Source organism: Serinus canaria, chromosome 1 (assembly GCF_022539315.1).
Source record: "Serinus canaria isolate serCan28SL12 chromosome 1, serCan2020, whole genome shotgun sequence".
Lineage (NCBI taxonomy): Eukaryota > Metazoa > Chordata > Aves > Passeriformes > Fringillidae > Serinus > Serinus canaria.
The window spans coordinates 87,019,429-87,047,261 of record NC_066313.1 but is presented as its reverse complement, the minus strand read 5'-3'; the positions used below and the strand labels follow the sequence as shown (position 1 = coordinate 87,047,261).

Genomic DNA, 27,833 nt, shown 5'->3' with positions numbered 1-27,833 from the left:
AATTGCAATGAAATTTGGTCATCCAAGCGTAACTTTATGAATCCTCCCTCTGGCTGGACACTGCCTTGAGCCCCCGAGTCAGCTGTCTTTATTGAGATCATTAGAACAAACTGTGTTTGGAAACGTAATAGTGCAGTCTCACATTCTCAGGAGGTCAGCAGAAACACAGCCTGAAGTATCTCTGCTAATACCACCTGCGGTTTGTTCTCGCCCCTGCATTGTGGTGGGTGATTTCCCCATTTGTGCTGAAACAACTGGATGTGTGACCACACTGAAGTGGATAAAGGGGCTGGCCCAGTTAAAAACAAACAAACAAACAAACAAACCAAAAAAAAAAAACCAAGAAAACCCTCTAGCATGTATTTCCCTACTGTATCAGTTCCACACACGGGGTGTTGGCAGCAGCAGAGGCGCAGTGCAGGAATGAAGGACAGAAAGAGAACATCTTACACTGGTGTTACTGCTGGGTTCTTTTTCAGGTGAAAACACAGTCTTAGTTACAGCTTTGGTTTAAACTTTGCACTCAACTTTGATGTACTTGAGCAGCTTGCAGAAAGGTGATAGCGTGTGGTGACTGTGGTTTTGGTCCCTCCTGATGGCCAGGTGAGCAGGCAGTGTGTTCTCACAGGCCTGTAAGCTGTTTGGATATGATGTGATGGATGGTGGCTTCTGAGGCGCAGGCTGGTAATGAAATCCAAGCTTGCCCCTGCTCCCATTCCCCTTTGCTGAGCACAGTTGGCTGCTACAAGTGGCTCTTAACTCCCACCATTAAGTTGCCATGCAAACAAATGGGTTAGAAAGAAAACTCCAGAAGAAGGGATTTGGCTTATTTTTAATTTGGATCAGGCGAGTGATCTGTCACTAATTAGCACACTGAGTTACACTCATGATGTCTGTGGTGCAGGGAGGTGAATGGTAAGGCTTATGGTGGGGATTTGCTTCAGTCAGGCTTGCAACTGATAGTCACACCACTTGATTAAGCAAGTGAGTTCGTGTAAGGGCATAGTGTGCTCGATGGTCTAGCAATGTGGTATGTATTTTCCTTGGAACACAGCCCCCTCAGTCAGACTTTGTTTCATTTGGACCATACATCCCTCCACTAATGCACAAGCTGTCCAAAACCCCCAGGTATTAGTAGGGCACATATTTCCAGGACTAGGTCTGACATTCTCTACCCACCGCCTTTATGTAAATCTCAATCTTATCTTAAATGAATGTGTTTAGATAGTTGTGCCAGCCATTCTCCTTTTTGGAAAATCTAAACCTCTGGCACCTTGATGTGTACAACTCCTTCATGCCACTTCAGTGTGCATGCAGCATCCGTAGCAGAGGTACAGGAGTTGTTCTTATTCAGGTCTGATACCAGGCAAGAAATGATGTAGCAACTGGGGCTGTGCCAGTTCATACCAGCAGAGGAAGAGGTTCCCCTCTGACCCATTTGTGTGATGCTCTACCCTTCACCCCCTGATGATGTGCACAGAACACCATCCTTTCCAGGCTGTGGGCAGAGGAAGGCTGCAACATAGAGCTTGGGCTCCCTGCCTGGTCCCTTTGGAGACAGGCTTGCTCACAGTTTCCCTGCGTAAGGACTTTTAGTGGTAGAGAGAGGACAGCTTCTGTTGCACCCACTGTGCATGCAGCCAGGCATGGGCTTTGCTTTTGCTCTCTTAATGCTACGCTGGGTACAGCAGAAGCAGGCAGGCACAGGATCTCCCTGAAGGCAGGATCCAGTGTTACTGTAGAAACTGGCCACCAGCTTCTTTTGTAGCTAGCAGCTGTCATGGTGTGGTTACGGCCAAAGCGTGTCACTCCTACAGTGTCTGCGGGATCTGGAGTTCGTTTCTGCTACTGAATCCTTGGTGCTACTGCCTGGAGATTAATTCTGCACCATCTATCAGTATGTGTTAAGATATTTCTGAGTTGGTTTTGTTTTCGAATGATTTTTAATAGCATTTGATGTTCTCCACAGGTTTCATTTTTCTTCACCAATACTTCAAGGCACAGAGGAGCTGGTAAAGGCATTGCCATGAAACCGAACTTGAAGCAATGGAAACAACTCATGCTTTTTGGTATCTTTGCATGGGGCCTGCTTTTCTTGGTGATATTCATCTATTTTACAGATAGCAACACTGCTGAACCAGTTCCAAGTTCCTTTTCTTACATTGAAACTAAGAGACTTCTGCCCCTTCAGGGCAAGCAGAGAGTCATCATGGGAGCCATTCATGACCCATCATTCTCTGAAACCATTGATGGGAATGAAGTACTTCTTAATGAAGATCTCCTAGGTACTTTTAAATCGGGGACTGGAAATTCTAAGAAATGGACTGTATTGGAAGAGGCCTTTAGAAATGAAGATGAGTTTTTTCCACCCCAGTTAGGAAGAAAATCAAAAAGTGCTTTCTACCAAGTGAATGATGATTATTTATTTGCTGCTGGTCAGCCTCAGTCCCACAACCACCTTCAAGAGATAGAAAAGTTCATTTCGGTTGATGTGAATAATCCAAAAGGAAATATTTTACAGAACAGCTGGAGCCATCAGAGAAGAATGAGGAGAAGGAGCACAAAGCATAGGAGAGGCCAGATGCTTGATGAATCTGATGACTGGGATGGGCTGTATTCCACAATGTCGAAATCCTTTCTTTACAAGCTTTGGAAAGGGGATGTCTCTTCCAAGATGCTAAACCCTCGACTGCAGAAGGCGATGAAAGATTATTTGAGTACCAATAAGCATGGGGTGCGGTTCAAGGGGAAACGAAACTCCAAGTTGACAGGAGACCAGCTATTCTGTGAGCTAAAAGAAAGAGTGAATGTGAAAACAATAGATGGCAAGGAGGCTCCCTTCTCCACTCTTGGATGGGAAAAGCACGTTCCCCAAATTCCACTGGTCAAATTATATACACATGGCTTTGGGAGCTGTGCAGTAGTTATGTCTGCTGGTGCAATACTGAACTCCTCTCTAGGGGATGAAATAGGTGGGTGAAATGCATCTATTTGTGTGTGTGTATATATATATATATATATATGTGTATATATATATATATGTATGTGTATATATATGTATATGTGTGTCTTCATGTTTAAATTTCAAAAGTTTCATGCTTCTCAAGCACAGATCTGTAAAGTCTGGTTGTTCTCTCTCACTAGAGTTGCAGGAATGTAAACTAATGGACTTCAGTGAGGCTGTTCACTTTCAGAACAATATAACTGAAAGGAAAATCAGGACTGAAGTCATAATCTAATTTAAAGAAAACAATGATGCTTTTTTATCATATTACAGCTTGTAGTAGGGAGGCAGAACTGCTTTCATCAGATCTGCCATATTCAACATTTGTGTGCAACATGTGTTTATTTCTTCAGCTGATTAGGGCTATGTTCAGGTTTTATTCTGTAAAGCTGTGTTATGCTGGTCTTTATTTTGCAGTAGCTCATGAGAAATTGCTATTGTATGTCTGTTCCCAGACATTTGTCTCCATGTCAAAGAGCAGTAGAGTGTCCTCTTCATCTCTCACTAGTTTAGAGTTCACAGAGATAAAGAATTCAGACCCTTGAGTAGCTTCATGCACTGAGATTATGTCCCCTGGCCTCTTTTCTGAGACTGAATTTAAATGAGTTCAAGCGTGTTCTCCCATTGTTTTCCCATTGCTACACTGAGTCAGTGAGGTTACAGGTGTGCTGAGATGTCAGTGTCACTCAGAATCCCCCACCTCGAGGTGGGAGTTTTGTAGTAGCTATTCAGAAAAGGATGGTGGGACCATAAAACGAATCCAGGTCACTTCTACTTTTTCTTTTCAAATATTGCTGTGTTAATGTCTCAGTAGTTCTTCATTTTAGTAGTACATGTGCAGTATGCTAAGAGTGTTGAAAGAAGGATGAAAGGTTTCAGAACTTGTTTCTGAAACAAGAAGAGTTATCTCCTTCAGCTCTCTATAAAAAACCTTTTGATGTTCACTCATTAATCCTCCCCATCTTCCAGGACTTCACATCCCAATACTTGCCTCATCACTCTCTGTCATCTCTTTGACACAGATAGGTTTTCTTTAAATCTCTGGGATATGTTGGAGCTTCTAGGATTATCAAACTCCTGCCATAGGCTTCCAGCACAGCAGAGGTGCCCAGCTAGCCTGCAGCTAAAATCACACCTGGGTAACCCCTAATTCTATTGGAAGCCTCACTGATGTAGAAATCTTTGGGGTGAAAAAGCTTAGCAGTTCCTACCTTCTCCAGCGTGTTATCTTTGACTGCAACAGAATCTTCTTTCAGTTCTCCAGTAAAACCAGTTTACACCAGTATGGACTAGTGCTGTACTGTAGACTCCATAGCACATTGTAACATATTTACATAATCACATATTACGGCATGCTTCAAGTTATATTTGCACACTCAGGTGCAGCCCAGGCATGGACTTGGGTGCTTGACATGGCACCTGGGGCCTGCTTGCTCCTCTGTGTACCCATTTTCTTAGGAAGCTTCTGGGCACAGAAGCTTAGGTCATTTCCTACAGAAGAACTTTGGATTTAAATGGGAAATTGTCATCTGATGCCACCTAAAGGGTGGAAGATTGGGTTGGAAAAAGCCCACATAGGATTTTCAGATCTCATACATTTTGTGCCAGGAGATGTTGGGGCACCAGGAATCAGAGAAGGTTTTTTATAAAACTCTCTCAGGGAAGATACCAGTGACTGAAGAGAGGGTTTGGCCCAGACTGTGGGAGGCCAAGTGACTGCTAACAGCAATAGTAGACAAAGGAGGACGATTTTAAGCTAAAAGAGAGGAGGCTTAGATTAAATGTTAGGAAGAAACTCTTTACAGTGAGGGTGGTGAAGCCCTGGAACAGAGTGTCCAGAGAAATTGTGGATGCCCTATCCCTGGAAGTGTTTAAGGCCAAGTTGGATGGAGCTCTGAGCAATCTGGTCTAGTGGAAATGTCCCTGACTATGGCAGGCTGGTTGGAACTAGATGGTCTTAAAGGTCCCTCCCCACCCAAACCATTCTGTGATTCTATGGTTTATTCTCCCAAGAAAGAAAAAAATGCCTATGAAAGAAGTAAAGAAGGACATTTCTCTTTATAGGCCTTTAGCTCCCTCTTCTGTGTTCCTATTAGAAACACAAGCAAAAATGTTAATTTGTGTTCTGCCTTTTGCCCTCCTCTCCCCCACCCCTCTGACTGTTTTTAAATGAAAGTAGGCATGGAAATACTGTGCAAGTCTAGCAAACACTCCCATCGTGTTCATGCTATTAATTGAGAGAACCAATTACTTTGGCATCACAGGAAGTAACAGGGATCTGTGATCAAACCTCAGACTTTTTTTGGTCATTAAAATGCTTATCTGCAAACACATACTAAGATTAAAATCAGTTTATTTAAAACCAGCTATTTTTGGCAAAGAAGAAGTTTTTCATCTGTATATGAATAACCAGCATGAGTGTTGTTGGAAATGCATCACACTGTCTCTCAATTAAGGTGCAAATCATACAATTCCCATTTCATAATCCAGTTCTCAGTCAACAGATTGTCTAAAAGTTGTCAGTCACGGTTCCAAATTTATGTTCTTAAAGTCATTACCACAAGCTTGTGTTTTTCTTTTCTTTTCCTTCTCCAGTTATGTGAAGTACCTGCAGATTCTATTAATTTTCTTTAGTTCCTGCACAATCAAGATACTTGGTAGATGAAGTCTGGGTGTTGAGGCTAGGGCTGTCCCTGCATGGGGACACAGAATATACTTCCACTCCTTAGGTTCATCTTTTCAGACATGACATATTAATGCTAACATGTGTGTCAGAGATCAGACTGCAGGCTGCATGCTGCTCTGTGTTTCCTTGTGTGGAGTACAACAAGTGCAGAGGAAAGGAGGGAAAAGATGAAAGATCCCAGTTTGATAGGAGCGAGCCAAGACTCCATTGAGGGATGTTGGTTATCTTTGGAGACTTCTGCCTCTTCCAGTTTTGAGCTACAGAGAACTCATTTTAAATGACTAGAGACAAACAGCTATGCAGACTACCTGTGGGTGAGGGCATTTCATATTCTCAGGTTCTATGGATAGAAGGGATAAAAACCCACCAAATATCGGCTACCAGAGGGGGCCATTGTTTCTAGACAGTGGATAAAATGTCTTGCTCTCCTTCACACCTTTTGGGCTTTGAGATCCCCTTAAAAGAAGCTCAGTGAGGGTGATTATCTCTTATCCAATGGAGGCTTGCATGTGGTGTCTGCCCTTGACCCATACTTGACCTAGAGCTTCTTTCTCTTCTCCATGACTCCAAGGTCAACTGCTTGTGGAGTAACTTTGACAGTTCAGCTCTGTTAGATCTCTGCTACCAAGGGATCCTGAGGTTTCTTTGTGTGAGCAGATGTGTGGGCTGGCTTCCATACAGAGGCTCTTTAAGATTTGTACTGAGCTTGAGAATGTATGATTTGTAGATTTAGGGTAGTCTGAGATTTTCAGGTATTATAAAATACTGTGAAACACAAGCTTATAGTTAAGCATTGTTGTTCATTCAAATCTGCAATTAGATATCCTTGCAGTTTACATGCTTTTGCATGGAGTAATTCTCTGTAAATTTTGTGATAGAAGTAGTGAGCAGTTGTATTTACTGGGTGTACTAATAGTCTTCCCACAATAAGTCTATCCAATTAAGAGAAGTATTTTAGTATTGCATGCTAAATTAATAGATGAATCTGAACTTTTTCCCAGTGGGCTTTTATGTTAATAACATATGGCAGATGCAAGAGGATTTTAGTTTGTGCATAGCAGAATATTCATCATCCTTAGAACACCCAGATTAGGACAAATGTGTAAGCTTTGTATTAGTTTAGATAACTGGTTTTATCTTACTGTTCTGTATATTAAGAAAAAAGAGTTACCCCCTCATTTGTGCTTCTAGATTCTCATGATGCTGTTTTAAGATTTAATTCTGCTCCAACACGTGGCTATGAAAAAGATGTTGGCAATAAAACAACCATGAGGATCATTAATTCTCAGGTAAGATCTTCCTTTTCAGAGTTCAAGTGAATGTCTCTTCTGTGGAATATGACAGCAAGTTAATAACCTCTGAAAAAGTGTTGGGTGGTATGGGAAGCAGGTAGTGATTCAACAGTTGTCATGCAGAGAAGGTGAAAGTTTCCCCTTACAGGGATGTTGGCACTGCTGTCAGCGTGGAGTGGCTCGATAGCCTCGCTTCAGAGAACCAGTTTGTAAAGTTTCTCATGTGAACTAATCTGTAAAGACTCTGCAGGATGCCAGAGAGCTGTTACAGAAGACCTTGACCTCCTGGAGAAGCCATTGCCTGCAGGATTTTCATAGAGCTCAGGCTGTGGTGATTCCAAAGCTGTTTTCTCATATTTTCCAGTTCCCCAATTATTTCCTCGCTGGAAGGCAAAAGAAATGGGAACTGGGTTGTGTAACACTAGGCAAGTCATCATGGTTTAAAAATCTGGAAAGAACTAGTAAAAAACTTTAGTATGTACTGGGTATTATACATCAGGTGAGTTTGTCATCTGAATGGAAACGAGAGAAAATGGGATTTTCTGTGTATGGGTGTAAATAAATAATTGTGACTTGAGCTACAGTGACACCTTATGGTTGAAATTAGTTTTTCAAGTTCAAAAATGCAATTGCCTGAATTCCTGTCTTGGGCAAACCAAACCTCTTTGCTCTTTATGAAATGCAGACAAAAAATCAGCAACATAATTTCTGTGAAATTTTATGACATACTGAAATGAGTCAACACCAGGAGTATGGTTGACCATGTAGTATGCTCTGCATATTGATTTTTGTTGAAGGATAGCAAAATTTTCAGTTACTGTAATTTTTTTTGAGTTCATTTTTTCTTTTGCTTTGAGTGGCTGCCCATGCTAAGTGTTTTCTTGGTGGGTGTTTTCTTTATGTGAATAAGTTCATGTTCTTTGCCATCAAAAGTAGGACTATTCACTGTTGTTCTCTTCACATTCATTTTGTAGCTATTTGTGAGGCTGCAGAACAGACTAGATCTTTGAAGTGATTTGGGTTAAATATGCCCCCTTTCTTTTGTTTGCAAGAAGAAAGCAGAAATATCTTATTCTGCCTTAAGTGTTGTAATCGGTGTATCAGGGAACATGGATTTTCATGTATTTTATTTTACTTTTTTTGGTTTTGTTGGTTTTTTCCCTTTTCTTTGATGATTCTCCATTTTACTGTTAGCCAAAATGTCCTGACATTGACCATGCCTGAACTCCTGAACTGGGCAAGGATAAAGGTTTAGAAACTCTTTATAGTTTACTAGATTCAGTAGGCTTCCTGTAGAAGAGAGAAATGTTCTCAGGGAGTGATCTGAGCTTTTTAGCTCCCCAGTGAATTCAGAGAGATTGTGGTTAAATTAGCTACTCCCCATGCAGGGCAGACTGGGGTCTTCTGGCTCCCAGAGCTGCTGCAGTACATTCCCACTGGGATGGTAATGGAGGGAGGGTCCTGTGGTCTTCTCTTCTGCACTGTGTAAGGCTTGCTCCCCATAAGACCTCTCAAGAAAACAGAGAGCAAAATTCTGGCTGGGTCAGTTCTCATGGCTTCCTCACAGGGCTTGTTTGTATTCCCACCACCTTTGTGCTCCTTTAAAGAGGTTAGAAGCCCTCCATGGTGGTCTGTCCACCTGGTGAGAAATTAGCCTTGCCCTCTCTGAGAGTGAAATCCGCACAGGCCACCTGATGGAAGTTGCTTTCCCTACCTGTACTGTAGCTGGATTACCTGTACTGGTTTTGTGACCCCCCTCCCCTCCTCGCTGTTGGAAACTCTGGCATTCACTTGATGACAAGGCTGCTGTGGCCCCTTCTTCCTTCATATTCTCCACTGTGAAAGCCCAAAGGACATGAAGGAAGCCTGTGCACTGGCTGCAATAACAGCATTAATAGATACTGTTATTGCAGCAAAAATTCATAGGTAATAATGCAGACTCTCTGAAAGTGAAATTGATGTGGACAGAACCTCCAGAGGACTCTTGTTAAGTGGAAGGCAAGTAAGAGCTCCTTTGTGTGGTAAGTGTGGAACCAAGCTTTTAAAATCTTGGCCTTTTGGTCTATTTGCTCTGTATACTCAAAAAAGGTGTTTACATTCTGAAGTGAAAATTGTTCTGAGAAATTAAGTTGGGGATGCTGATAGCAGCATGACTAATTCTGTTCTTACTGTAGAAAGCTGATGGAAATCATTAAACTCAAAGTTTATGGTAGGAAGAATATTGCTATGGCAACAATATTATTTTTCTGAAGAAAAATATGCATAATTAAATATGGCTCATTGGATCCTAAAGGGAAATGAAAATTATTATGAATTTATTTGTCTGGAATGTTGATTATTTTAACAGCTGGAAGAAAATTCATGCTGTTTTGATCAATGCTGAACTGCCTGGCATTGGATGCGCCAGGAATCAAAGAGATCTAGTTAGACATGGAGGGTTCTGGAAGGGGTGAGCTAGCAGGAGTGAGGAGTAGACTTCCAGTGTGCTGGGATGATCAGACAAAGTACTGGGAGGTTCAGGAAGGAGTTATATGAGAGCAGTAGATTAGAGCAAAATGACAATTCCTTCAAAAATAGCCCTGTAACATGCCTGCTGTTGGAATTGTTTCTCTAGGTATTCCAGTTTGTACAGTCATGGTTAATTTGCATTTTTTTGATTGAAGTGACACTGACTTTCTGTTAAAATGAGAAAACCATGAAAAAGGTGGCTGGTAGAGAAAGACAGTACCCTTGGGGGCTGTAGCCCTTCAAAGAAAGCTGCTTTGTGTCCAAGGGGATCCCACAGGTGATCTGAAATACCGTTTCACTTTCAAGTTCCAGAGTACTCAGTAATGTTGATACACAATAACACAGCATCTCAAGTGGTACCGTCACATCCCTCACAGATGGAGAGCAATTCAGCATACTGCTACTTCAGACCATTATGAGTGCTGTTTATGGCTAAGCTTTTTTTGTATATTTTTTTAACAAAACAAGATGCTTAAAATCAACCAGAACTGAAGCATAACAAACAGCAGCGTGGGTAGAGCTGTTCACTTGAGAGAAGGGTTTGCCTTTTTTTTGTATCCCACTTGCTTTTAATGCTGTGGAATTCTTTGCATTTGTGTTTGCAGATTCTCACCAATCCAAACCATCACTTTGTTGACAGCTCCTTGTATAAAGATGTTATCTTAGTAGCCTGGGATCCTGCTCCCTACTCTGCAAATCTGAACGTGGTAAGATATCCACTTAGACCTTTCTTCCCAATTATTTGAAAGTAATGGAGAAAATTAATTTACTGCTTTAGTCTCCTGGTTCTCCCTTTTCACCATGAGCCCCAGGTTTTGTCTGTATCTGAGTGGAGAATGCTATGTCTATAGGAATTGGTCAAAATTGGTTTATTGGTCAAAAACTTTTTTAGTAGCCAGCAATTATACTGGAAGGGACTGTTCTGAGATGCTAGGATAGATGAATGGTGGCATTTGTTTGATAACACGTTGCTGTTTTCACATAACAGTGAGTTTTCTGTGTGTTTGCCAAGGAGGGAACATCGCTAGATTTCAGAAGTAGGTTTTATCAGGAAAGGTGAAAAACTGCATCAATTTTTCCCCATCTTCCCCTTCTGCCTTCCCAAACAAAATATAACATCCTAGTGAAAGTCTCTCTGGGTGCCTTCCCCATTTCTCAGGCCTCCTCCCCACCAGCACTCCTTTATGTCCACTGTCCCACAGCCATCTGTGCCCTGCTGTCCACCCCCTGACTGAGAGCAGCAGACGTCCATCTGCTTGTCACTGGGGGAGTCTCTACTTTGGCTGTTGCTGCAGCTCCAGCAGACAAGTTGATCTGATGGCTTTTGGCACAGGGAGCTCAGAGCTGAGCAGGCTGCAGAGTAGAAAGTAAGCCTTCATCTGCTGAACTGCCTTAGCAACAGATGCCAGAGGCTGCCTGCTCCCACGCAGGCTGCCATCGCCCTGCGTCACAGCTGCTGCTGCTGCCTCCGTCAGGGACAGGGACGCTTTCACAGGAAGATTTCACCCCCAGGCCCAGATACCATGTCAAAGCTCTTTGAACCTCTTCTTTAATGTGGATCTGTGAGGGGAAAAATGGTCTTGGCTCATCCCACAGCAGTCAATTACTTATTGGGAGTTTCTGTATGAAGAGAAGAAGCAGAATAGCTTAGAGTGAGGAATGTCTTTCTAGCAGAAGCATACAACAGTGCAGGCAGCTTTGTCGCCTTTGCTTCTGTTCTGCAAAACCCAAATGAAGCCAGTTTATGCTATTGTACATGCAGTGTTCAAAACATGTTTCTTACTGTTAAAAAACGTGTGACTTCTTTCCTCCCAGTGGTATAAGAAGCCAGACTACAATCTGTTCACTCCCTACGTACAGCATCGCAGGAAGAATCCAACCCAGCCATTCTACATCCTCCATCCAAAGTTTATATGGCAGCTCTGGGACATCATTCAGGAGAACACTAAAGAGAAGATACAGCCCAACCCTCCTTCTTCAGGGTTTATTGGTAGGTGTACCAAAGATGGTCCCAGTAGACATGTTAGATTAAAAAAAAAATTTCAAACGTATACACTGCATGAGGATCGAGTCCATAAATGTGTACTGTGTGCTCTGCACAGAAACAGTGACTAGCAAAAACACACAGTATGAGAACTAGAAAATAGCTGAGTGAATTTGATGTTCTGCTTTCTTGCCCTCCACATCCATATTATGTCTACCATATCTATAAAACATGCATATATCAAAACATGGGAAATTCGTATTATTCCACAGTAATATATCTTTTGAGGACCTTGTCAATTCTGAAGTTCCTCATTGGGATGATAAAGCAGAGAATCCTTAGACAACAAATGAAAGCAGATGGCAGATCATGTAGACAGGATGAAATCAATGGCAGGCTGAGCTGTATTCCCTACATAGGCCAAGGGCTTCTAGTGCTCTGTCTGAGCACTTCTCTTCTTCACTGGAAGCAATAGAGTTTCACTGTATTTTTTGGTCCTTCCTTAGTATATTTGGGGGGATAATTTGGCACTCTGCCCACAATTCATACAGCAGAACAACTTATCTGATGTACAGCAGGTCCTGAGTGTGGACAGGATGCAGGAAGGCAGAGTGGCAAGGCTGAGTCAGGGTCATCCTGGCTTATGCTTCTAGACTCAGAGGGCAGTAGAGCTTCAAATACCATCTTCCACTTTGGAAACTCCATCCTTTCCTCACTGACATTGTGATATTGATCTAGGTATTTGCTGCAGTCAGTAAATGGTTTGGGTTTTTTTTCTTTGTATTTGAATCTGAAAGCAAAGACACCTGAGATTGCATCTGATATGGGAAAGCCAGTTTTGAGCATTTATCTTGGGTTCTCTATGCAGCAGTGGCATCCTAGGTCACCTTGGAGCACACCAAAGGCCTTAGAGAGGGTGCAGAAGCTCCCAGAGGGAGAATACAGAGGTTTCTGGGAGATGCCCATCTATGCCTTGAGTGGGTTGTGCATACCTGGAACATAAGTGGAAGGTAAAGGATGCCTGGTGTATTGTTGGAGGGGGCCTTGGCAGTTGGTTACTTCTTGAAGTGAGGTTTTTTGGAACCTGCTTGTAAAAATTCACAGGGAGAAGACAGTTCATGTGGAATGATCTCAGCAGCTGCATTTTGCAAAAGTGTTTCTTGCAGCAATGAAGTTGTTGATAAAAATAGGTTAACAGCTGCTGATTGTAAGAATATTGAAGAGGATCATTGTGCTGTCAATCTGTACTTCCACGATGCATAAAAAACACTTCAAAAGCTTTCTTTGAAGAATTGGAATTAATTTCACTATGAGAATAGAACAGCAATCTTCAATCCCAAGTCTAAATGTTAGTGACAAAAAAATATCCTTCAAGCAGAGAAAGCTTTGAAAATATAAACCATTAAACAAGCAAAATTTATCAACAAAAGCTGTACAGAAAAATATATTCTGTGTACAGATGCAAATTTGCCTTCTTCTCAAGTGGGAATTTTATTTAATTGTTCTTTTCCAAGGAGCAGTGCTTTTGGTGTGCTGTTACTAACTTTAAAGAAACAAGGTATTAAGATGAGCTTATTGGATGTCATATCCACCCCATTTCATAACTAGCTACTGTTCTGATAGATGTATTTTAAATATTTTTTAGGGAGAGTCTTCCTGTTCTGATAACCTTATCAAATTAATGTCTATGCATTGCACATGTAACATAATCTAAATACAGAGGTAGCACAGAAACAGCAAATGCATATTGTCAGGGGCATAAAGGGTAAGATAAAGCACAAAAAAATATAATGCAGCTTGGCAGAAAGCTGAAAGTCATGTTGGTCTTCAGTGCAGGTATCTCTCAATCACTCATGAAGCAAATAATCCTGTTGGAACTGAAGCTGGCAGACACAACTAGTGTACCTGTATGAAAGAGGTATGCTGAATACTGAGCTGCTACCTGATCTTATGAAATCTATAAAATTATTTCCTATAGAATTAGTGGAAAGATTGAGTAAGTGATGGCCATCATAAAATATGAGTGTCTTAATTTCAAGAAGAGAAAATAATTTATTAAATTACCACACTACTAAATGCCACTGTGCTTAAAACAGCAATGTGAAGGAAATAGGCTGTTGTTAAATAGGGGGTATGAATTTTAACAGAGATATACATCCCTGAATCTGAGCAATTTCTAGCAAGAACCATGATGATTCTAATCATACAGAAAAGGTTACAAAAATGGTTCTTAGTCAAGTGAGGCGCTTTTGTTTCAAGCATTTAGCTTCCATTAGGCCCAATTTACAAAATAAATTAAAACATGGAAACATCAGAATGTTTCTTTTCACAAATGTCAAGAATGTTTTAGCATGGTCTTACACTGTTTCTTCAGTAATTACATTTTTCTCCTGACAATTGTATATATTCCTGCTGCTTAGCACTATTTATAAGAAACTGAATCTTGCCAAAGGGAGGATGTTGGTGGAATGTGTCCTCAAGGTGTTCTGCTGCAATGAGTCAGCATCCTTCCACAGTGACTTATGTCAAGGGGAATCCTTCAACATTGTTAATAACTGTATTACAGTGCTTAAGTCACAATATTATTAAATCTCTCAGAAAGGGAGCCAGTGGGGAAGAGGTAGTCTCTCATGTGCTTTGACTTTAGAGGAATGAGAGAGAGAGAAGAGGTAGAACTTCTCCCCTGTTCTTTTCGCTGCCTGGGAGCCAGGGAAAACAATGGTTTTGCTCTTCCTTTGGGGTATGGGCTGCCCTATATCTGCATAAACTCTGCCTGGACCCCCTGCCTCCTTCAAACCTTGCTACATCAGCTCTGCACCACTCCGTGTTGCTCAGGAGAGGCAGTAGCATTTGACAGCTGGTGGCTGGATGAGGGAAGCACAGGGTGTGTCCCAGCTGTGGAGGGGAAATGAGAGCATGAGAAGAGCAGGATTGGTTGGGGCAGGGGGGGGGATGTGTGGGTTAAGGTCCAACAGGGTAAACCAACCTTTTGATTTTAATCTGGGAGTCTCTTTTCATTTGTTTCCTGTGACACCAGCATGGACTTTAGCTGGCTTATAACTCTGCCTTATGTGACATGTCATAGCTTAGCTAATTTCTCTCCTCACCATAAACCATTTCTTTGTCTTCCTAGTCTAATCTTTGTAAGAGCTTTGAGTAGCCCTTCCTTCATATTTTTGCATTGCTTTTGCAGCTGCTGCCTTCACACTTCCAAACAAATTTCTGCGCAGTATTCCCATCATCCTGCATTAGCATTAGGCAATTTTCATGGTGGCTTTTCACAGTTAAAGTTGTTGGTTCACATTTGGCTGAAAATCAGTTTGCTAAATGAGTACTGATAGGTTTACATCTCGTCTTGGACTTGGATTTGTGCCATATTTCCTGGAAGATATATAAGCATCCAACCACCAAACCTCAGACTTGGATTCCACTGGCAAATCCTAAATTAGTACTGTTACTAGGGAAGGATTTGCCCTACCTTTTGCAAAAGAAGTCACCTCTCACTTCCTGTTAATAAGTCTTTCACTGTGAAATGTGAACTTCTTTCTGTACATATCAAAGCTCAGTTTTTAATTGAATCTGACAGTATATAAAGTGTCAGTCTCTACTGTTACCATTCTGCTGTAAGAACTGACTGTTCCTGTACCCTCTTTGGTAGCCAATGTAAACAGCCTATACCATCCTTAAATTTTTGTCATCTGAAGGCCATGAGTAAAACTGCAGAGTTTCCCAAGAGCAGCATTCTGTGCTCATTGGATAGGATGGTACATTAGCATTTGGAAATTCTGAGAACTTTTTAATAATGTCAAGATCATATAAAGGCTTTTCTGTGGAGATTTTGGCCCTATCCACTGTTTACTTAGTGGATTTTCTATAAATTCCTACTTACCATAGTTCATCAGTACACTTTGCTGATTTACCTCTTCAGAGGTGACTTTAATTGAAATTCACATTTATGTATTGTTAGAGAGCAGTGACTTTTATCTTTTTAAAAGCTAGCTGAAAGCTGTGACTGCATTTTTTTGTTTGTTTGTTTTCAGTCAAAACATGACCTGTGTAGATTCTTACATTTTAGGTTGTCTGTGTAGGTGGTAGTTTTGATATGTGCTAGAAATTTTAGTATAACATACAGTCCACTGAACACAAAATAACTAAGCCCAGATTACTTTATTGTTGGGAGGAGGGTAATGTTGTTTGAGGCTTTACAGCTGACATTGCAGTTTTAACAATTATGCATCAGTAATAGTCGATAACATTATTTTAATTTTCATTTGCATGCATCAAGATAATAGTACAAGCAAGGTTATCAATATGCTGCAACATTAGCAAGTTATTGTATGACTAAGAACTTAAATTTAAAACAGCTTTGGAGAGCGTGTTGTATATCAGTACACAGCTGATCTCCAGCCCTGCTTAGAAAAAAATGCACTTTCATGAACTGAAAGAAACAACTGGACATATTCAGAGTTGCCTTTGTTGCTGTTATTCAGTTGCTTTAACAGCAGTTGGTGCAGGAACAGAATAGTGCTCACTCTTGCCAGCTCAGTGTTGTTCAAGTATTAGCCCACAAATAAATAATACCTCCAATACATAAGCTTCAAATTATTCTTACTCTAATAAAAAGCCCACTGAAATTTGAGTATCTCCCACTTCTCAAAATGGAGACATAAAAGAGCAAACTCTCCTCTTAAATCACAGGAAAAAATTATTATTATAGTGTATCACACAAAATTAAACAATACATTTAGAATTACATTATATTACTGATCAGTATTTTCCAGTCCATGCTAATATTACAGAATATATTATTGTGATTAATGTAGAGCTTTTTGCATTCACCAGGTTATAAATATGTAATTTTCAAGGTCTACTATGTAATGCTAGTATCCATACATCAAAGATGACAAGTATTGCACAAATTATTAAGCTTAGGCACAGGGCCGTTTGGTGACAATTCTTTGATAAATAATTTGTTTTTCTTGTGGTTAATATTTTTCACATAGTTCATGAACTAAACAGAGGTAAGAGAACCTTTTTTAAGAAACAAAGTGTTTTAAAAAGCCAGAGCTACTTTTACTGCATGTACCAAAGAATAACTGAGGCACATTTGGTCCAGTTTGAAGGAGTTTCCTGTGGTATCTGCAATCCAGTCAAGAGAGACTATAGTAGTAGACTATCATATAGAAGACTATGCCTTCTAAATGCTTTATGCTTGTTTTTAATGCTTTCAAATACACAAAATTACTAGTATATTCAGCTAAATTATTTTCTGTAACTGAATTTACGATGTGTGTGAAATGATACATTATGGGAATGAATCAGATTATGTGTATTTAAATGTTTTCAGCATCTCTTGCATTATGTTATAATGATTCTGTGTTCTTGATGAATGTTGGAGTTACACTTGTAATTCTAGATGCTTTCATACAGCATCTGTTGATTCAGATATATTAAACTGTATTTTATTTATTTGTAAACTAGAACACATTCTTTTTTAAATTAGCGTGCTAACCACAATGCTTAATTGTACCATACAATATTCATGTTGGAATATCAAAACCTTTGGAATTATTCAAATTGCCAAGAACAAATGAAAAAACATTTTCTCCTTATGATTAGAATCCATAGAACACGTTCATTTGTAAAAACCATCCATGCAAGGAATTAAATCTTCATATAATTCTAGTTTAAATGTTCTCAGTGCAGATTGTAAAAGCTAGGTTTATTTGTGTCATTTGGACTGAGTTTAAACTATACCCAACACTTCCTAATACCAAAGGTATCTGCCAAATAGGAAAAAATGAAATTACTGCATTCCACTTGATCTTAACCAAAATGACAAGAAGAAATAACACACTTTTCTAAGAATTTTGAAACACTAATATATTATATTTCAAAAAATGTAATACTGTTTTTGCATCTACAATTGCACTGTTATAACAAAGTTGCATTTGACTGTTTCTCTGACAAACATATAATTTCTTTGGAATAATATTTTTTATAATATTTTAAAAGAGTATTCTATGGTCACAATTCTTTTTTTTCCTTTCTTTTTTTAAAATGTTCAGTTGGGTGTTCACTAACATTGCCATTCAACTATAAAACATTGACAAAGCACACCTTCTTTGAATGTTCTACCACAAAACAGGCAGAATTATTTTGAATTTTTCCAGTTTTACAATTGTAATCCAAATGGGACTTTGAAAAATCAAGCAAGGCTATTAGAATTAGATTAGAGTGGCCTATGCAGAATTATCTTTGGTTGTGATTTTGAATGTCTGGTAGCACCAGTTATCTTGTCAAAACTAAAATCAGGCTGGATACCCTGACCTTTTCACTAATATGAAACATGGATAAGATATCTAAGATCTAAAAATCTTTTTTCTATTTAGATGCTATAGACAGCCTATAGGCTTTTCTTTTCAGGTTTTATGTTTTCTCAAGTTGTGCATGTCTACTGGCCTTCCCTAAATACTTTGTAATTCTCTGTTTTTACTCCCATTTCAGTACCTTAGTGTTTATGAATGCTGGAAAAAAACCCCACATCTCCCTTCAGCAAGGATTAATCCTTGCACATAAATTTGCCATATCTGTATGGTCCATGTCTGGGTCAGTCAGAGAGCAGGATTTGTGCTTCCTGACTTCAGCTGTTTCCAGTGCAGGTCTGTATTTGTGTTAGTCACTCTCAGAATTATTAGACCTCTTAAATATTACCGTGAGCCCCAAATTGTCCTCAACATAGGAAATTTTCATTCCATACTGGGAGTGCAGCTATTCATGCTGCTTCCCAGGCTTCCCCTACAGCCAACAGAATAAAAGGCAGGAGCTTCTGGGGAATGGCTTGTATGATCCTTTAGACATGCACTGCTTCCCAAAAGTGCCCACTTTCTTCTGCTGACAGCAAAGCAGACTGTGCTACCTATCTCAGGTGTGGGTAACTGCACCGGGGGACAATTGATCCTGCCTTGTTTTTATTTCTTCTCATTGTGCTTCTGGAAAAGAAGCACAAAATATTATATTATTTTTCAGGATGCTCCAAAAGCTACTTACTGAGGAGAGTAGAGGAGAAGGTTCTTGATAGCCAAGTGCCAGACTCTTAATTTTGGTTTCTAGTCAGTGGAGAGAAACAACACTAAAAGGACAGTTCTCTATCAGTGAACAATTCAACACATCCTAAAGGAGACACCTAAAGTAAGTCAGATGAGTTTTGCCCTAGAAATACCTGTCTCCTGCATAGTCTGTGAAGAGTGCTTTAAACCAGCAAGGTCAGAGATGGGCATGAACAGCTCAGTAAGATTAATTCTTACTGTATTAATAATTCTTACTGCATCAACTCTGTGTTGTGTTGGGACAAAGACTGTCCCATCCTGTTTATTAATAGCTCCTTAGGTCACGTGTAAGACAGTCTGTGCTGTTTTATATATATATAATAATTGTGCGTTGACCTGAAAATTGTTGCAAGGACTGTTACCAAAGACAAATATTGAAGTGTATCATATGGAAATTCTTCACCTTACAGGCTATCAAACAATGAGGTTTTCATTCATACTGATAATCCTGGAGGAGTGTTGAGATATGGAACAAAGTCGATGCGGATAATGTTGAATTGGGCAGGGATGTGAAAAGTACACAGACAAAAGAACTAAGTATAAAGACATACTCAGAGGGCAGTACGGGGATAGGGCAGAAACAAGGCATACTTTGGCACTACAGATGAGGGAGAAAATGCCAGGAAATTCAGCCACAAAAGAGAAACTTAGAAAGCAGTAATACAGACAGAATGTGTAAAGTTAACAATTGGGAAGCAATGTGATACTTCTCAGAATAGACAGGAGAGCAAAATGAGTTAATGGAACCAAGATGGAATCTGAAAGCAGTTAGGCACATTCCTCTTCTTTAGCTTTGAGACTGCAACCAAAACATTATTGTTCAAACAAAATGTAAAAACTATTTTGGGGGTCATGTAAGTGGCACAAAGCAATTGGTGATTTAAAAAATGTATAATACCACTGAAGCTAAATGGAGAAGGGAAGGTAGATGAAAATATAGACAGCTTGGCACAGTTATATCTGCTGGATAAAGATGTCAGTAGCTCCCTGCAATGTTAAAACCAAGCAAAGAGAGGAACGGAGTTAAAGAGTGGTATGAAAAAACATGGGATGGAATGTGAGACCTGTAGTCCAGGGAGCTCTGTTGGCAGTGCTGTTTTAGGGACTTAGGAAAAACAACCTAGACACATGGCATTAGAAAAAACATAGAATAAAACCTGAATATATCGTAGTACATGGACTGATGTAATTGTCCTAGTGGTCTGAATTACTGCTATTCTTTTAAAAATGTTCAATGAACATTTTTTGTAAACTGAGTTTGCAGTAATGGCTCTATAACACTAGGACTGTCCCCTGTGGAGTGGTTTCACATACTCCAAGGCATGAGACAGAAATTAAACCATTTCTTCTCTGTTTCATAGAGGGCTGTACGAAAAAGATAGCTTCCTTTCCAAAAAGAACATGTTTTTTTTTATTCTTCCTTCTCCGTCCCCTTGGTTTTTTGTTTTGGTGTTGGTTTTTTTTGTTTGTTTGTTTTTTTTTTTTTGGTTTTTTTTTGTTTTTTTTTTTTTAATGCAGTGAAGAACAGCAGAGAATTTCAAGGGAGAATCTGGGGGCTCTGCCAGCAAAGTAGAGAGCCCTACCTCCTCAGGTTCATGTGTTATCCTGCATCTCACCCACAGAAGGTTTGGATGGAAGTCCTGGTTGTACCACACTGTTGGTCCCATGGGGTGGAGGTCTGTAGTGTTAGAGGTGCTAAAAGAACAGCCTGGCACTGACCACCATTTTTAGCCAGACTAGGGTTTGAGCATTGGACATGTAAACAAGGCCTGGAAGTTTCAGGAGTCCTCCTGGTTCCTCCAGGACAGATAAGCCTCTAGCACAGGGATGGTTCTGTGTGTGGTAATCTCTACTTGTTGTTGTAGCTCATCTTTCAGACTTCAACACAAGAATGTGCTATAACTTAGCGGTTACCACTCAAAAAATAGTCTGCCAAGTCAGTGTCTTTCCTCCTGCCAAACATCGTTGTCCAGCATGAGAAAAAGTAGAAGCTATGGTTATTTATGAGCAACCTAGACTGAAATCCCAAGAAATGGTCTGGATTAATCCAGGCAGGAAAAGTAAGAAGCTAAATTAAATAGCCCAGAGTACCTTTTTGGTTGATTCTGGAGGACACTGAACCACTGATGACTAGAAGGTAAAACTCTACCACTTCGAAGTCCTCCATTAATTGATTTACAGGAAAGTCAATGATACTGCTTAAAATTTAGTCATGGTTGAACCATATTTGGAGCTAAGTGGCTAATTTTCTGTTATTAGGGAGTCACAATTTTTTTTCTTGACAGTTTTTCAATCCCACCAAATGGCAACTTCCTTTATTACTTGTAGAGCTAGCTTGGTAATGTGGCAGTGAAATAATAAAACACACTTTGGTTAAGGCTTGTATTTTCCATCAGAGCCAGTTTTTCTAAGATGGTGCTGGTATAGCTTTTGAAGTTGTCTCTGGGCACAGGAGAGAAGTCATTTTACTGTCTGTTTCTGGATGTGGTTCATTATTGCACACGTTCCCACCGTCTGCCCTCTGATCCAGCTGGATAACGGTTACCTTGGAATGGTAGGTGGGCTCTCCATCAGTGGAGGAAGGAGGTTCGCAGTGGAAAAGCTGGCGAAAGCATTTGTAAAACTAAAACAACAAAAAACCAAACAATTCTAGATATAGCTGCTTGGCAGGGTATGGTTCAGAGCATCTCTATAACACCTTCAATGCAAGGAAACTTGGTTTATTAAGATTGCACTTTTTTTTCAAATAGAGATTAAATATTTTTTCACCATGAATATGTGTTTCTTGCTGCTTAAGACTAAAGTTCACTCAAATTTGAGATTTTCAGAATTGATATACTTAGCTTTTCTAACACTGTAGATTCTGTAAAGTGTAAAGCTGTAGAAAAATTATAGAATATTTTCAGAACCTTTAATTTATGATAAAACATTTAATCACAGAAGTAATTGGTTTTCAGTTACCTCACACATCAGGCAGGGAAAAGTCATTTTGATAATCTAATGATACACAGCAGGGAGAACATAGGGTTCTTTTCATTAGGAAGTAATTGAAATCCCTGCCTTCCCAAATGGTAAAGTGAACTTCAGAAAATGGCTTTTCTTAATTAAGAAACAAAAATATTTTTTATGTTAATTCATTTCACTTCTGAGATCTACCCAAATCACCTTTGATGATGCCAAAGCTGTTGTTCAGAAAAAAGCCCCAAACAACAGTTACATCACTTCTCATCTGTAAGTGCCAAGTGAGCAGAGTTACACATCTACCTCCCCTGAGAGCTGACAATCCTATTCCACAGATAGGGATACCAGTAATTCTACAAGTGCCTCAGTACATTTTCTACACACATTTATTTTCTAAGTGAAATCTTAAAAAAAATTAAATGGCATCCAAAACTTACTTCATGTCACTTTCCTTTTGCGTGGCTCTGTGAAACAGAAAAATCTTCCAGGAGCTGTGATTGATGTGAAAGTATTGTAGTTTAGGCAATGTTGTTGACCATTATCTGGTATTAGTCCATCTGAAAATGTGCAGCTGCAACAGCAATATTTCTCTTGTTTCATAGCTATAAAGATGGTGCTGATGATAGTGTGCCATTGGCATGTGGCAGAAAAAAATGGATTGGCATTTTGTGAATTTCTCCTTGCTGAGCAAGGAAGTTGTGAGGGGCTTTTCCTTATGACAGCACTGCTTTGAGTAGGAATTCGTCTCTGGTGTCTCTCCATGAGACTTGTCTGAAGCTGTGGGCTTCTGTGCCACCACTTCATGGGTGATGTTTCTTTATATGCCTCTCTGCATGTGTTTGGCCAAGTCTGGCTGCTTATAGAGAAGCAAGTGGATGAGCAAAGTGGAATTGGTTCCATTTCAGACTAAGAAAGACCGACATTGCAATAAGGTGGAGATGTTTCAAGGATTCTTATGAGGAATGTTTTGTGGACAGTCCATAGAGTTAATGGAGGGAAGTGGGAAAGAGCAGTCTTCTCACTCAGGAGGATGATGGTGATATGCGAGTTCTTGACAGGCTTTCCACTCTTTCTTTATGACTGTTATCCTACCCTACTGACTCTACAGAGATCACAATCTTTATGTATCAGGAACAAGTGAAAGCTGCTCAAATAAAAGGAAAAATTGCTAAACTTAATGATTTTACAGAATGTTTAAGGTGTGCCACAGCAAAGAAAAGAAGGAAAGAAAAAATAGATTGGATGAGTGCAGGGAAATTTCTGCAAGAAAAGTGAAAGCTGGTGTTCACTTTTGTTTTCACCTCTTGTTGCAGGTATCCTGATCATGATGTCCATGTGTAATGAAGTGCACGTGTACGAGTACATCCCTTCGGTGCGACAGACCGACCTGTGCCACTACCATGAACTCTACTACGATGCAGCTTGCACCCTAGGAGCCTACCATCCACTGCTCTACGAGAAGCTCCTGGTGCAGAGGATGAACAAAGGTTTGCAGGATGATCTGTATAGGAAGGGAAAAGTCATTTTGCCAGGGTTCAAAGCTGTCAAGTGCCCCAAACGAAGTAATTTCCCACACTTGTAGAAGGAAATCTTTCAGAAACAATGTGCAATAAGGTACTACTGTCGTACTATAAACAAGAAGAGAATACTTGAAAAAATATATCTTAGACCAATCTAGTCTTGAGTCTATAAATTGTAATTAAGTAGCAGGCATGAGAAATACTTCTTTTCTGAGCCTGAGTATTTATTACTGCTTTGCAAATAGTCACAGAATAAAAGTAAAAGCTTAGTTCATGAAGGTGCAAAGGACATACTTAGGCAGAAATATAACATATCATTGTTGGTGTGACTGTCAGAATTTGTCAGTGGTCTCATGCCACATATGCTAGGCTGTAAGTTTTTTAAAATGAATTTATTTAACTGTCAAACCTGGCATTGTGAAACAGCCTCTGTTGTTCATGTATGTACAGAGTGGCCAGTTGAACAATGCAGCATTTCCCGTGGCTCCACGGGATTTTCACACTCTCCCAGAATGAAGTAATTGCTACTCCAAGCTGTGCAGTCATTCACTAGAGCAGATTTGAATGCCTGTTCCTACACAGGCTCAGTTCTAGGCCTCCAGCTGAACAGGGGTTTAGGGCAGCCCTGAAGCAAATGCAGTCAGAGATGGCTGTACACAGCTAAACCTGTTAAACTACTGGATGTGGCTTTGGATGCCCATCTCCCATGCTCACACTGACTGAAGAGGGAAGAGAGAAACCATTTCTTTAGAGAAAAAAGAACATATTTGTAACCCAATTAGGAAGAAAAACTCTCCCTGAATGGACTATCAGGAAGGTGTGAGATGGAAATGGTGCCTTCCCCCAGTCTGCCCAGATACAAAAGATCCAGAGAAAGCCAAGGGAGGCTGTGCAGCATTCACCCAATACACTGAAAAGGAAGCATAGAGGGGCTCGCCACTTGTCAACAAAGATAGCATTCAGGAATACCGACATTATTTTTAGGTGTTTCATTGGTATCTGAATCAAAGTCACTTGTTCACAAGTTCTTGCTGTTCAGAAAGGAGAAGTTTTCTGACAAAAGAAGATGATATCACCATTTTTTACTTAATGCTTGAAAGACTATAACCCCCAAAAGCTGTAATGCCTGCAAAAAAACTGACAACAGATTGCATATGGAGGTGGCTTGATATTTTCATTCATAACACACAAGAACAATATTCTTTAAGGCAATTCTAAAAGTTAATGGTCTAGAGTGGTTTTATCAGTTTTTTGGTTTGGTTTTTTTCCCACCTGACTGTACGTTTTCTTTTAGAGTAAGTTCAGCAGGAATATGTGTACACAAAAGCACAGCTATATCCTACTCATGTCCGTCCAGTAAAAAAAGCAGACAACTCAAAGGGACATTGAAAAGAATAGCTGACTGGTTATGATGGAAAGTGGTTTTTGTGTTTTGACTTAAGCAAAAAGCCTTTTGCCAGAAAGGCAAAGAAAAGTAAACAACATTAATGATTATTTCACCTTCAATTTTAATGTAAGAATAATCACAAAATCCTTTTTCTCTTGCCCAGCTCTTTGGGAAGCAGTATTGGAAGGATCTTTTGAAAGGATTATTTTCCTTCCTCAAAATGAAGAACAAATGTCTTACATAGGACTTAGCCTTCTTTTTTGGGTTTTATGATGATCTTAAGATTCTTCTTGTTGACAGAAATCATGTGTAGATGATCTAATAACTGTGCTTCTGTGTTGTATGGATAGTTATGTCCATAATGCATTTTGGTACATATCAAAATCAATAAGTTTTACTCACACTAGGCTTGGACTCTGGATGTATTACATACCGATTTCTTTTCTATGTTATGTGTGGTGGCAACTTTTATTCTTGAAGGTAATAACATTCTTATTTAAATGCATGGAGGATAGATAGCCTACACAGAACTAATCTATTTTTCCATATGTTTGGTACCCTGTTTGCAAAACATAAGCAGTCTGAACAGTGTGATCAAATATGTCTCTCTCTGCTGTACCCTGGGTTAGCTATGACATAACTGTAAAGGAAGGGAGTTTAGCTATCTAAGACTAGTGAATATGCTACTTTTCAATAAGCAGGAACTACTAGAGTTCCAAAAAGAAAAAAAAAATCACTTTGACTGGCCTTCAGCTACTAACTTCTAATTTCAATTTTCACAAAGAAGAAAAATACTAACTGCATTGCTCAACCACCCACAGCAGGATTGTGTAGTATTATTTATTCTCTCAATAATTTTTCAACATAACTGTTGCTTATTCAGAACAAGGCAAATTACAACATTTCATGTAACAAGTGCTAAGCATACCTACTCAGTACATCATTTATATACCAATGCAGAACCAGGTCCGAGATATTATAAAATGAGCTGTATATTTTTAATTTACTGGACTGCACACTCAAGCCCTTGCAGCCAAAATTGTTTCTTTGCCATATCCTTCTTTATATGGCAGTCAGTCCTCCTTCCATGAGTGCAAATGCAGTTGTTACAGCACCATCACCTCAGAAGATGCTTCAGAGCTGTGCTGCAAACCTGGAAGACCAACCTGTGATGCCACCTTTAAAAAATGAGCCTGGAATGGCTTTCTAACACTGGTATCCACTGTGATGATTTACTGGTCTGCCTGCTCAAACACATTGTGGTTGTTTAAAGAGCATTTTCTCTCCTACCTTGTCTTGTCCTCTTTCAAATTCTGGCACAAGTGCAAGTGTGTTTGATCTGCTAATTGAGGGCTCCTGTCCACTTGCTGCAAGGGGGAAGGGGCAGAAATTAAGGGGAAACATAGAGGACCTGCAGAGGTCCTCCTCTCACCACTTCTTACTCTCTGTGGCATTGGAACTCAGGCTTTTATAAGAGCCCTCTGAGTGTTTTTGAATTCATGGGCATTTCCCCATCCCTTCTGAGGGCAGAGAAATGTTTGAAAAGAACCACATTCAGTAAATTTAAAGCAGTCAACATGTAACAACACTTGAACCACAGCTCTTCTAAAAATAATGGATGAGAGTGCAGGGTTTAGATGCATGTTAAATGGAGCAATGTGAAAGGAGGTGTATTTTTTCACCAAGATAATGAGACTTTTTGGAGAAAAGGTACAGGCATGGCTTCATAGCTCTCCCATGTGTCTGTCCCACACTAACAGAGTGGGACAGCACTTACACAAGAGAGGTTTGCACAAACCTGGTGCATCTCAGGGTGCATCATTAGCCAAGAAATTGCCTCTGCCATTGGGCCCCTGAGCTCCCTTTGCACTTGTAGGCTTTAAATTTATGGAATTTTACTGACAAGTAGGAACAAGTTGCCTTCAAACACTATCAAGCCTCATTTCTGTGCCCTGGTGCTGTGGACAACAGTTAAAGTTAACTGGAACAAACCAGAAACACAGCAGCAGTTTAAGGAAATGCACTGAGTTTATGCTGAATTTGATTATGCTCTTCTTTCCCCACTGTGAATTCTGTAACTTTCTGACTTGCGGTGCTCTGTTATTTTATGCATTCAGTTTTGGATGGTTAAATCAAGGTATTATTTTGTTTAATCAAGAAAAAATTACGAAATATTTTGCCTCATTTTGAGCCAAAATCTTTTTACTAGAAAAAAAAATCATTATTTTGTTCCATTCTTCTACAGTTTTAAAGGTTACCTCAGCATAAACTCATAGCTCAGTCAGTCCTTGGATTAAACTACTACATCTTTTTTTACCTTGTTGTGCCATTTTATGCTGTAGAAACTCTGGTAAATTCAGTGAAATTACCATGATGAACCTTTGGAGAGAGAGACGGGTGATATAAACACTCTAATATGCTCTGTACAAATTTAATTTAAGCATTTCTTGTCTTTGGTAAAGACATTTCCTTTGGTGAAGACATCTGAATTCTGAACTTGTTGCTGTAGATCTCTTGCCAAAGTTAGAAAAACCAAAAGAGTTCTTTTTTATGTGAAGACAAGTGTCTACACTCACTGGTTGCACAGACTGAGCACAGTCATTTTAGAGACTGACTGAATTAAACAGGAGCTCAAAACACATGTGGAGCAATCCATAGTGGGGTTTTTTATCTCTTTTTTTCTTCAGAAGTTTTTAAGGATGGAAAATGCCGTTTGGACAGTGACACAGATGTACTATGAAAGGAGTATTAAATGCATTGACTGCAACAATAAATGGTTACTATTTTTCCCTTCATGCTCTCTAAAGTTGATGCATATTTAAATGAAATCCTGCTTTGAAGTAGGTAATTCAGAAGCCTGCTGTTAAAATTATTTGAATCTTTCCCAGCATCTGTCCTCTCCCACACAAGGACGATACCTGATTCAACTGTTTGAAATTAAAGTAGCCCATGTCAGGGGTACATGAATCACTTAATGAAATTTGACAGTGCAGATGTCTTCTCTCTGGCTTAGCAATCAGATTCAGAATTTTGTTCTTCAAATAAGAGTTTTGTGTAAAAGCCTTACTTTTTTTCATATCATCTCATCACTCTTAAAATACGTAGTCAATGAACTATTCAAATTTAGACTGTGTACTTTTTTAATAGCTTTGAGAATTATTTTGTATGATGATTTTTTTAAATGAATGTGTACTCTAATAACAAACCTTAAGATTTTACAGGAGTCACATTTTTAAGCAGTGTTTGTATACATTTTAACACTTTTTATATTTTCTATTATGATTTTGTATATTTTTATGTATACACAGTGTACAGATTTTTTCCTGTAAATAAAACATTTGTTTTCATTTGTTTAGGAGTGCTGGTCTTTTCACATTGCCTT

General features: G+C 39.5%; 1 protein-coding gene across 1 annotated transcript; it reads left to right on the top strand.

The window, feature by feature from the left end:
* Nucleotides 1-1,974: 1,974 nt before the first annotated feature.
* On the top strand, nt 1,975-27,798 carry ST6GAL2 (ST6 beta-galactoside alpha-2,6-sialyltransferase 2). Its single transcript, XM_009085436.4, has 5 exons — nt 1,975-2,972; nt 6,882-6,979; nt 10,096-10,197; nt 11,306-11,480; nt 22,858-27,798. Exons 1-5 carry the CDS (start codon nt 2,027-2,029, stop codon nt 23,124-23,126), a joined length of 1,590 nt encoding a protein of 529 aa, XP_009083684.3. The 5' UTR covers nt 1,975-2,026; the 3' UTR covers nt 23,127-27,798.
* Nucleotides 27,799-27,833: the final 35 nt, after the last annotated feature.

What these genes read in the sequence shown, in the direction of transcription:
- ST6GAL2 (XM_009085436.4), top strand. Translation starts at nt 2,027, where the DNA reads ATGAAACCGAACTTGAAGCAATGGAAACAACTCATGCTTTTTGGTATC. An exon ending in TGAGGATCATTAATTCTCAG is followed by an intron (nt 6,980 to 10,095) that starts GTAAGATCTTCC and finishes TTGTGTTTGCAG; the next exon opens with ATTCTCACCAATCCAAACCA. An exon ending in TCCTTCTTCAGGGTTTATTG is followed by an intron (nt 11,481 to 22,857) that starts GTAGGTGTACCA and finishes CTCTTGTTGCAG; the next exon opens with GTATCCTGATCATGATGTCC.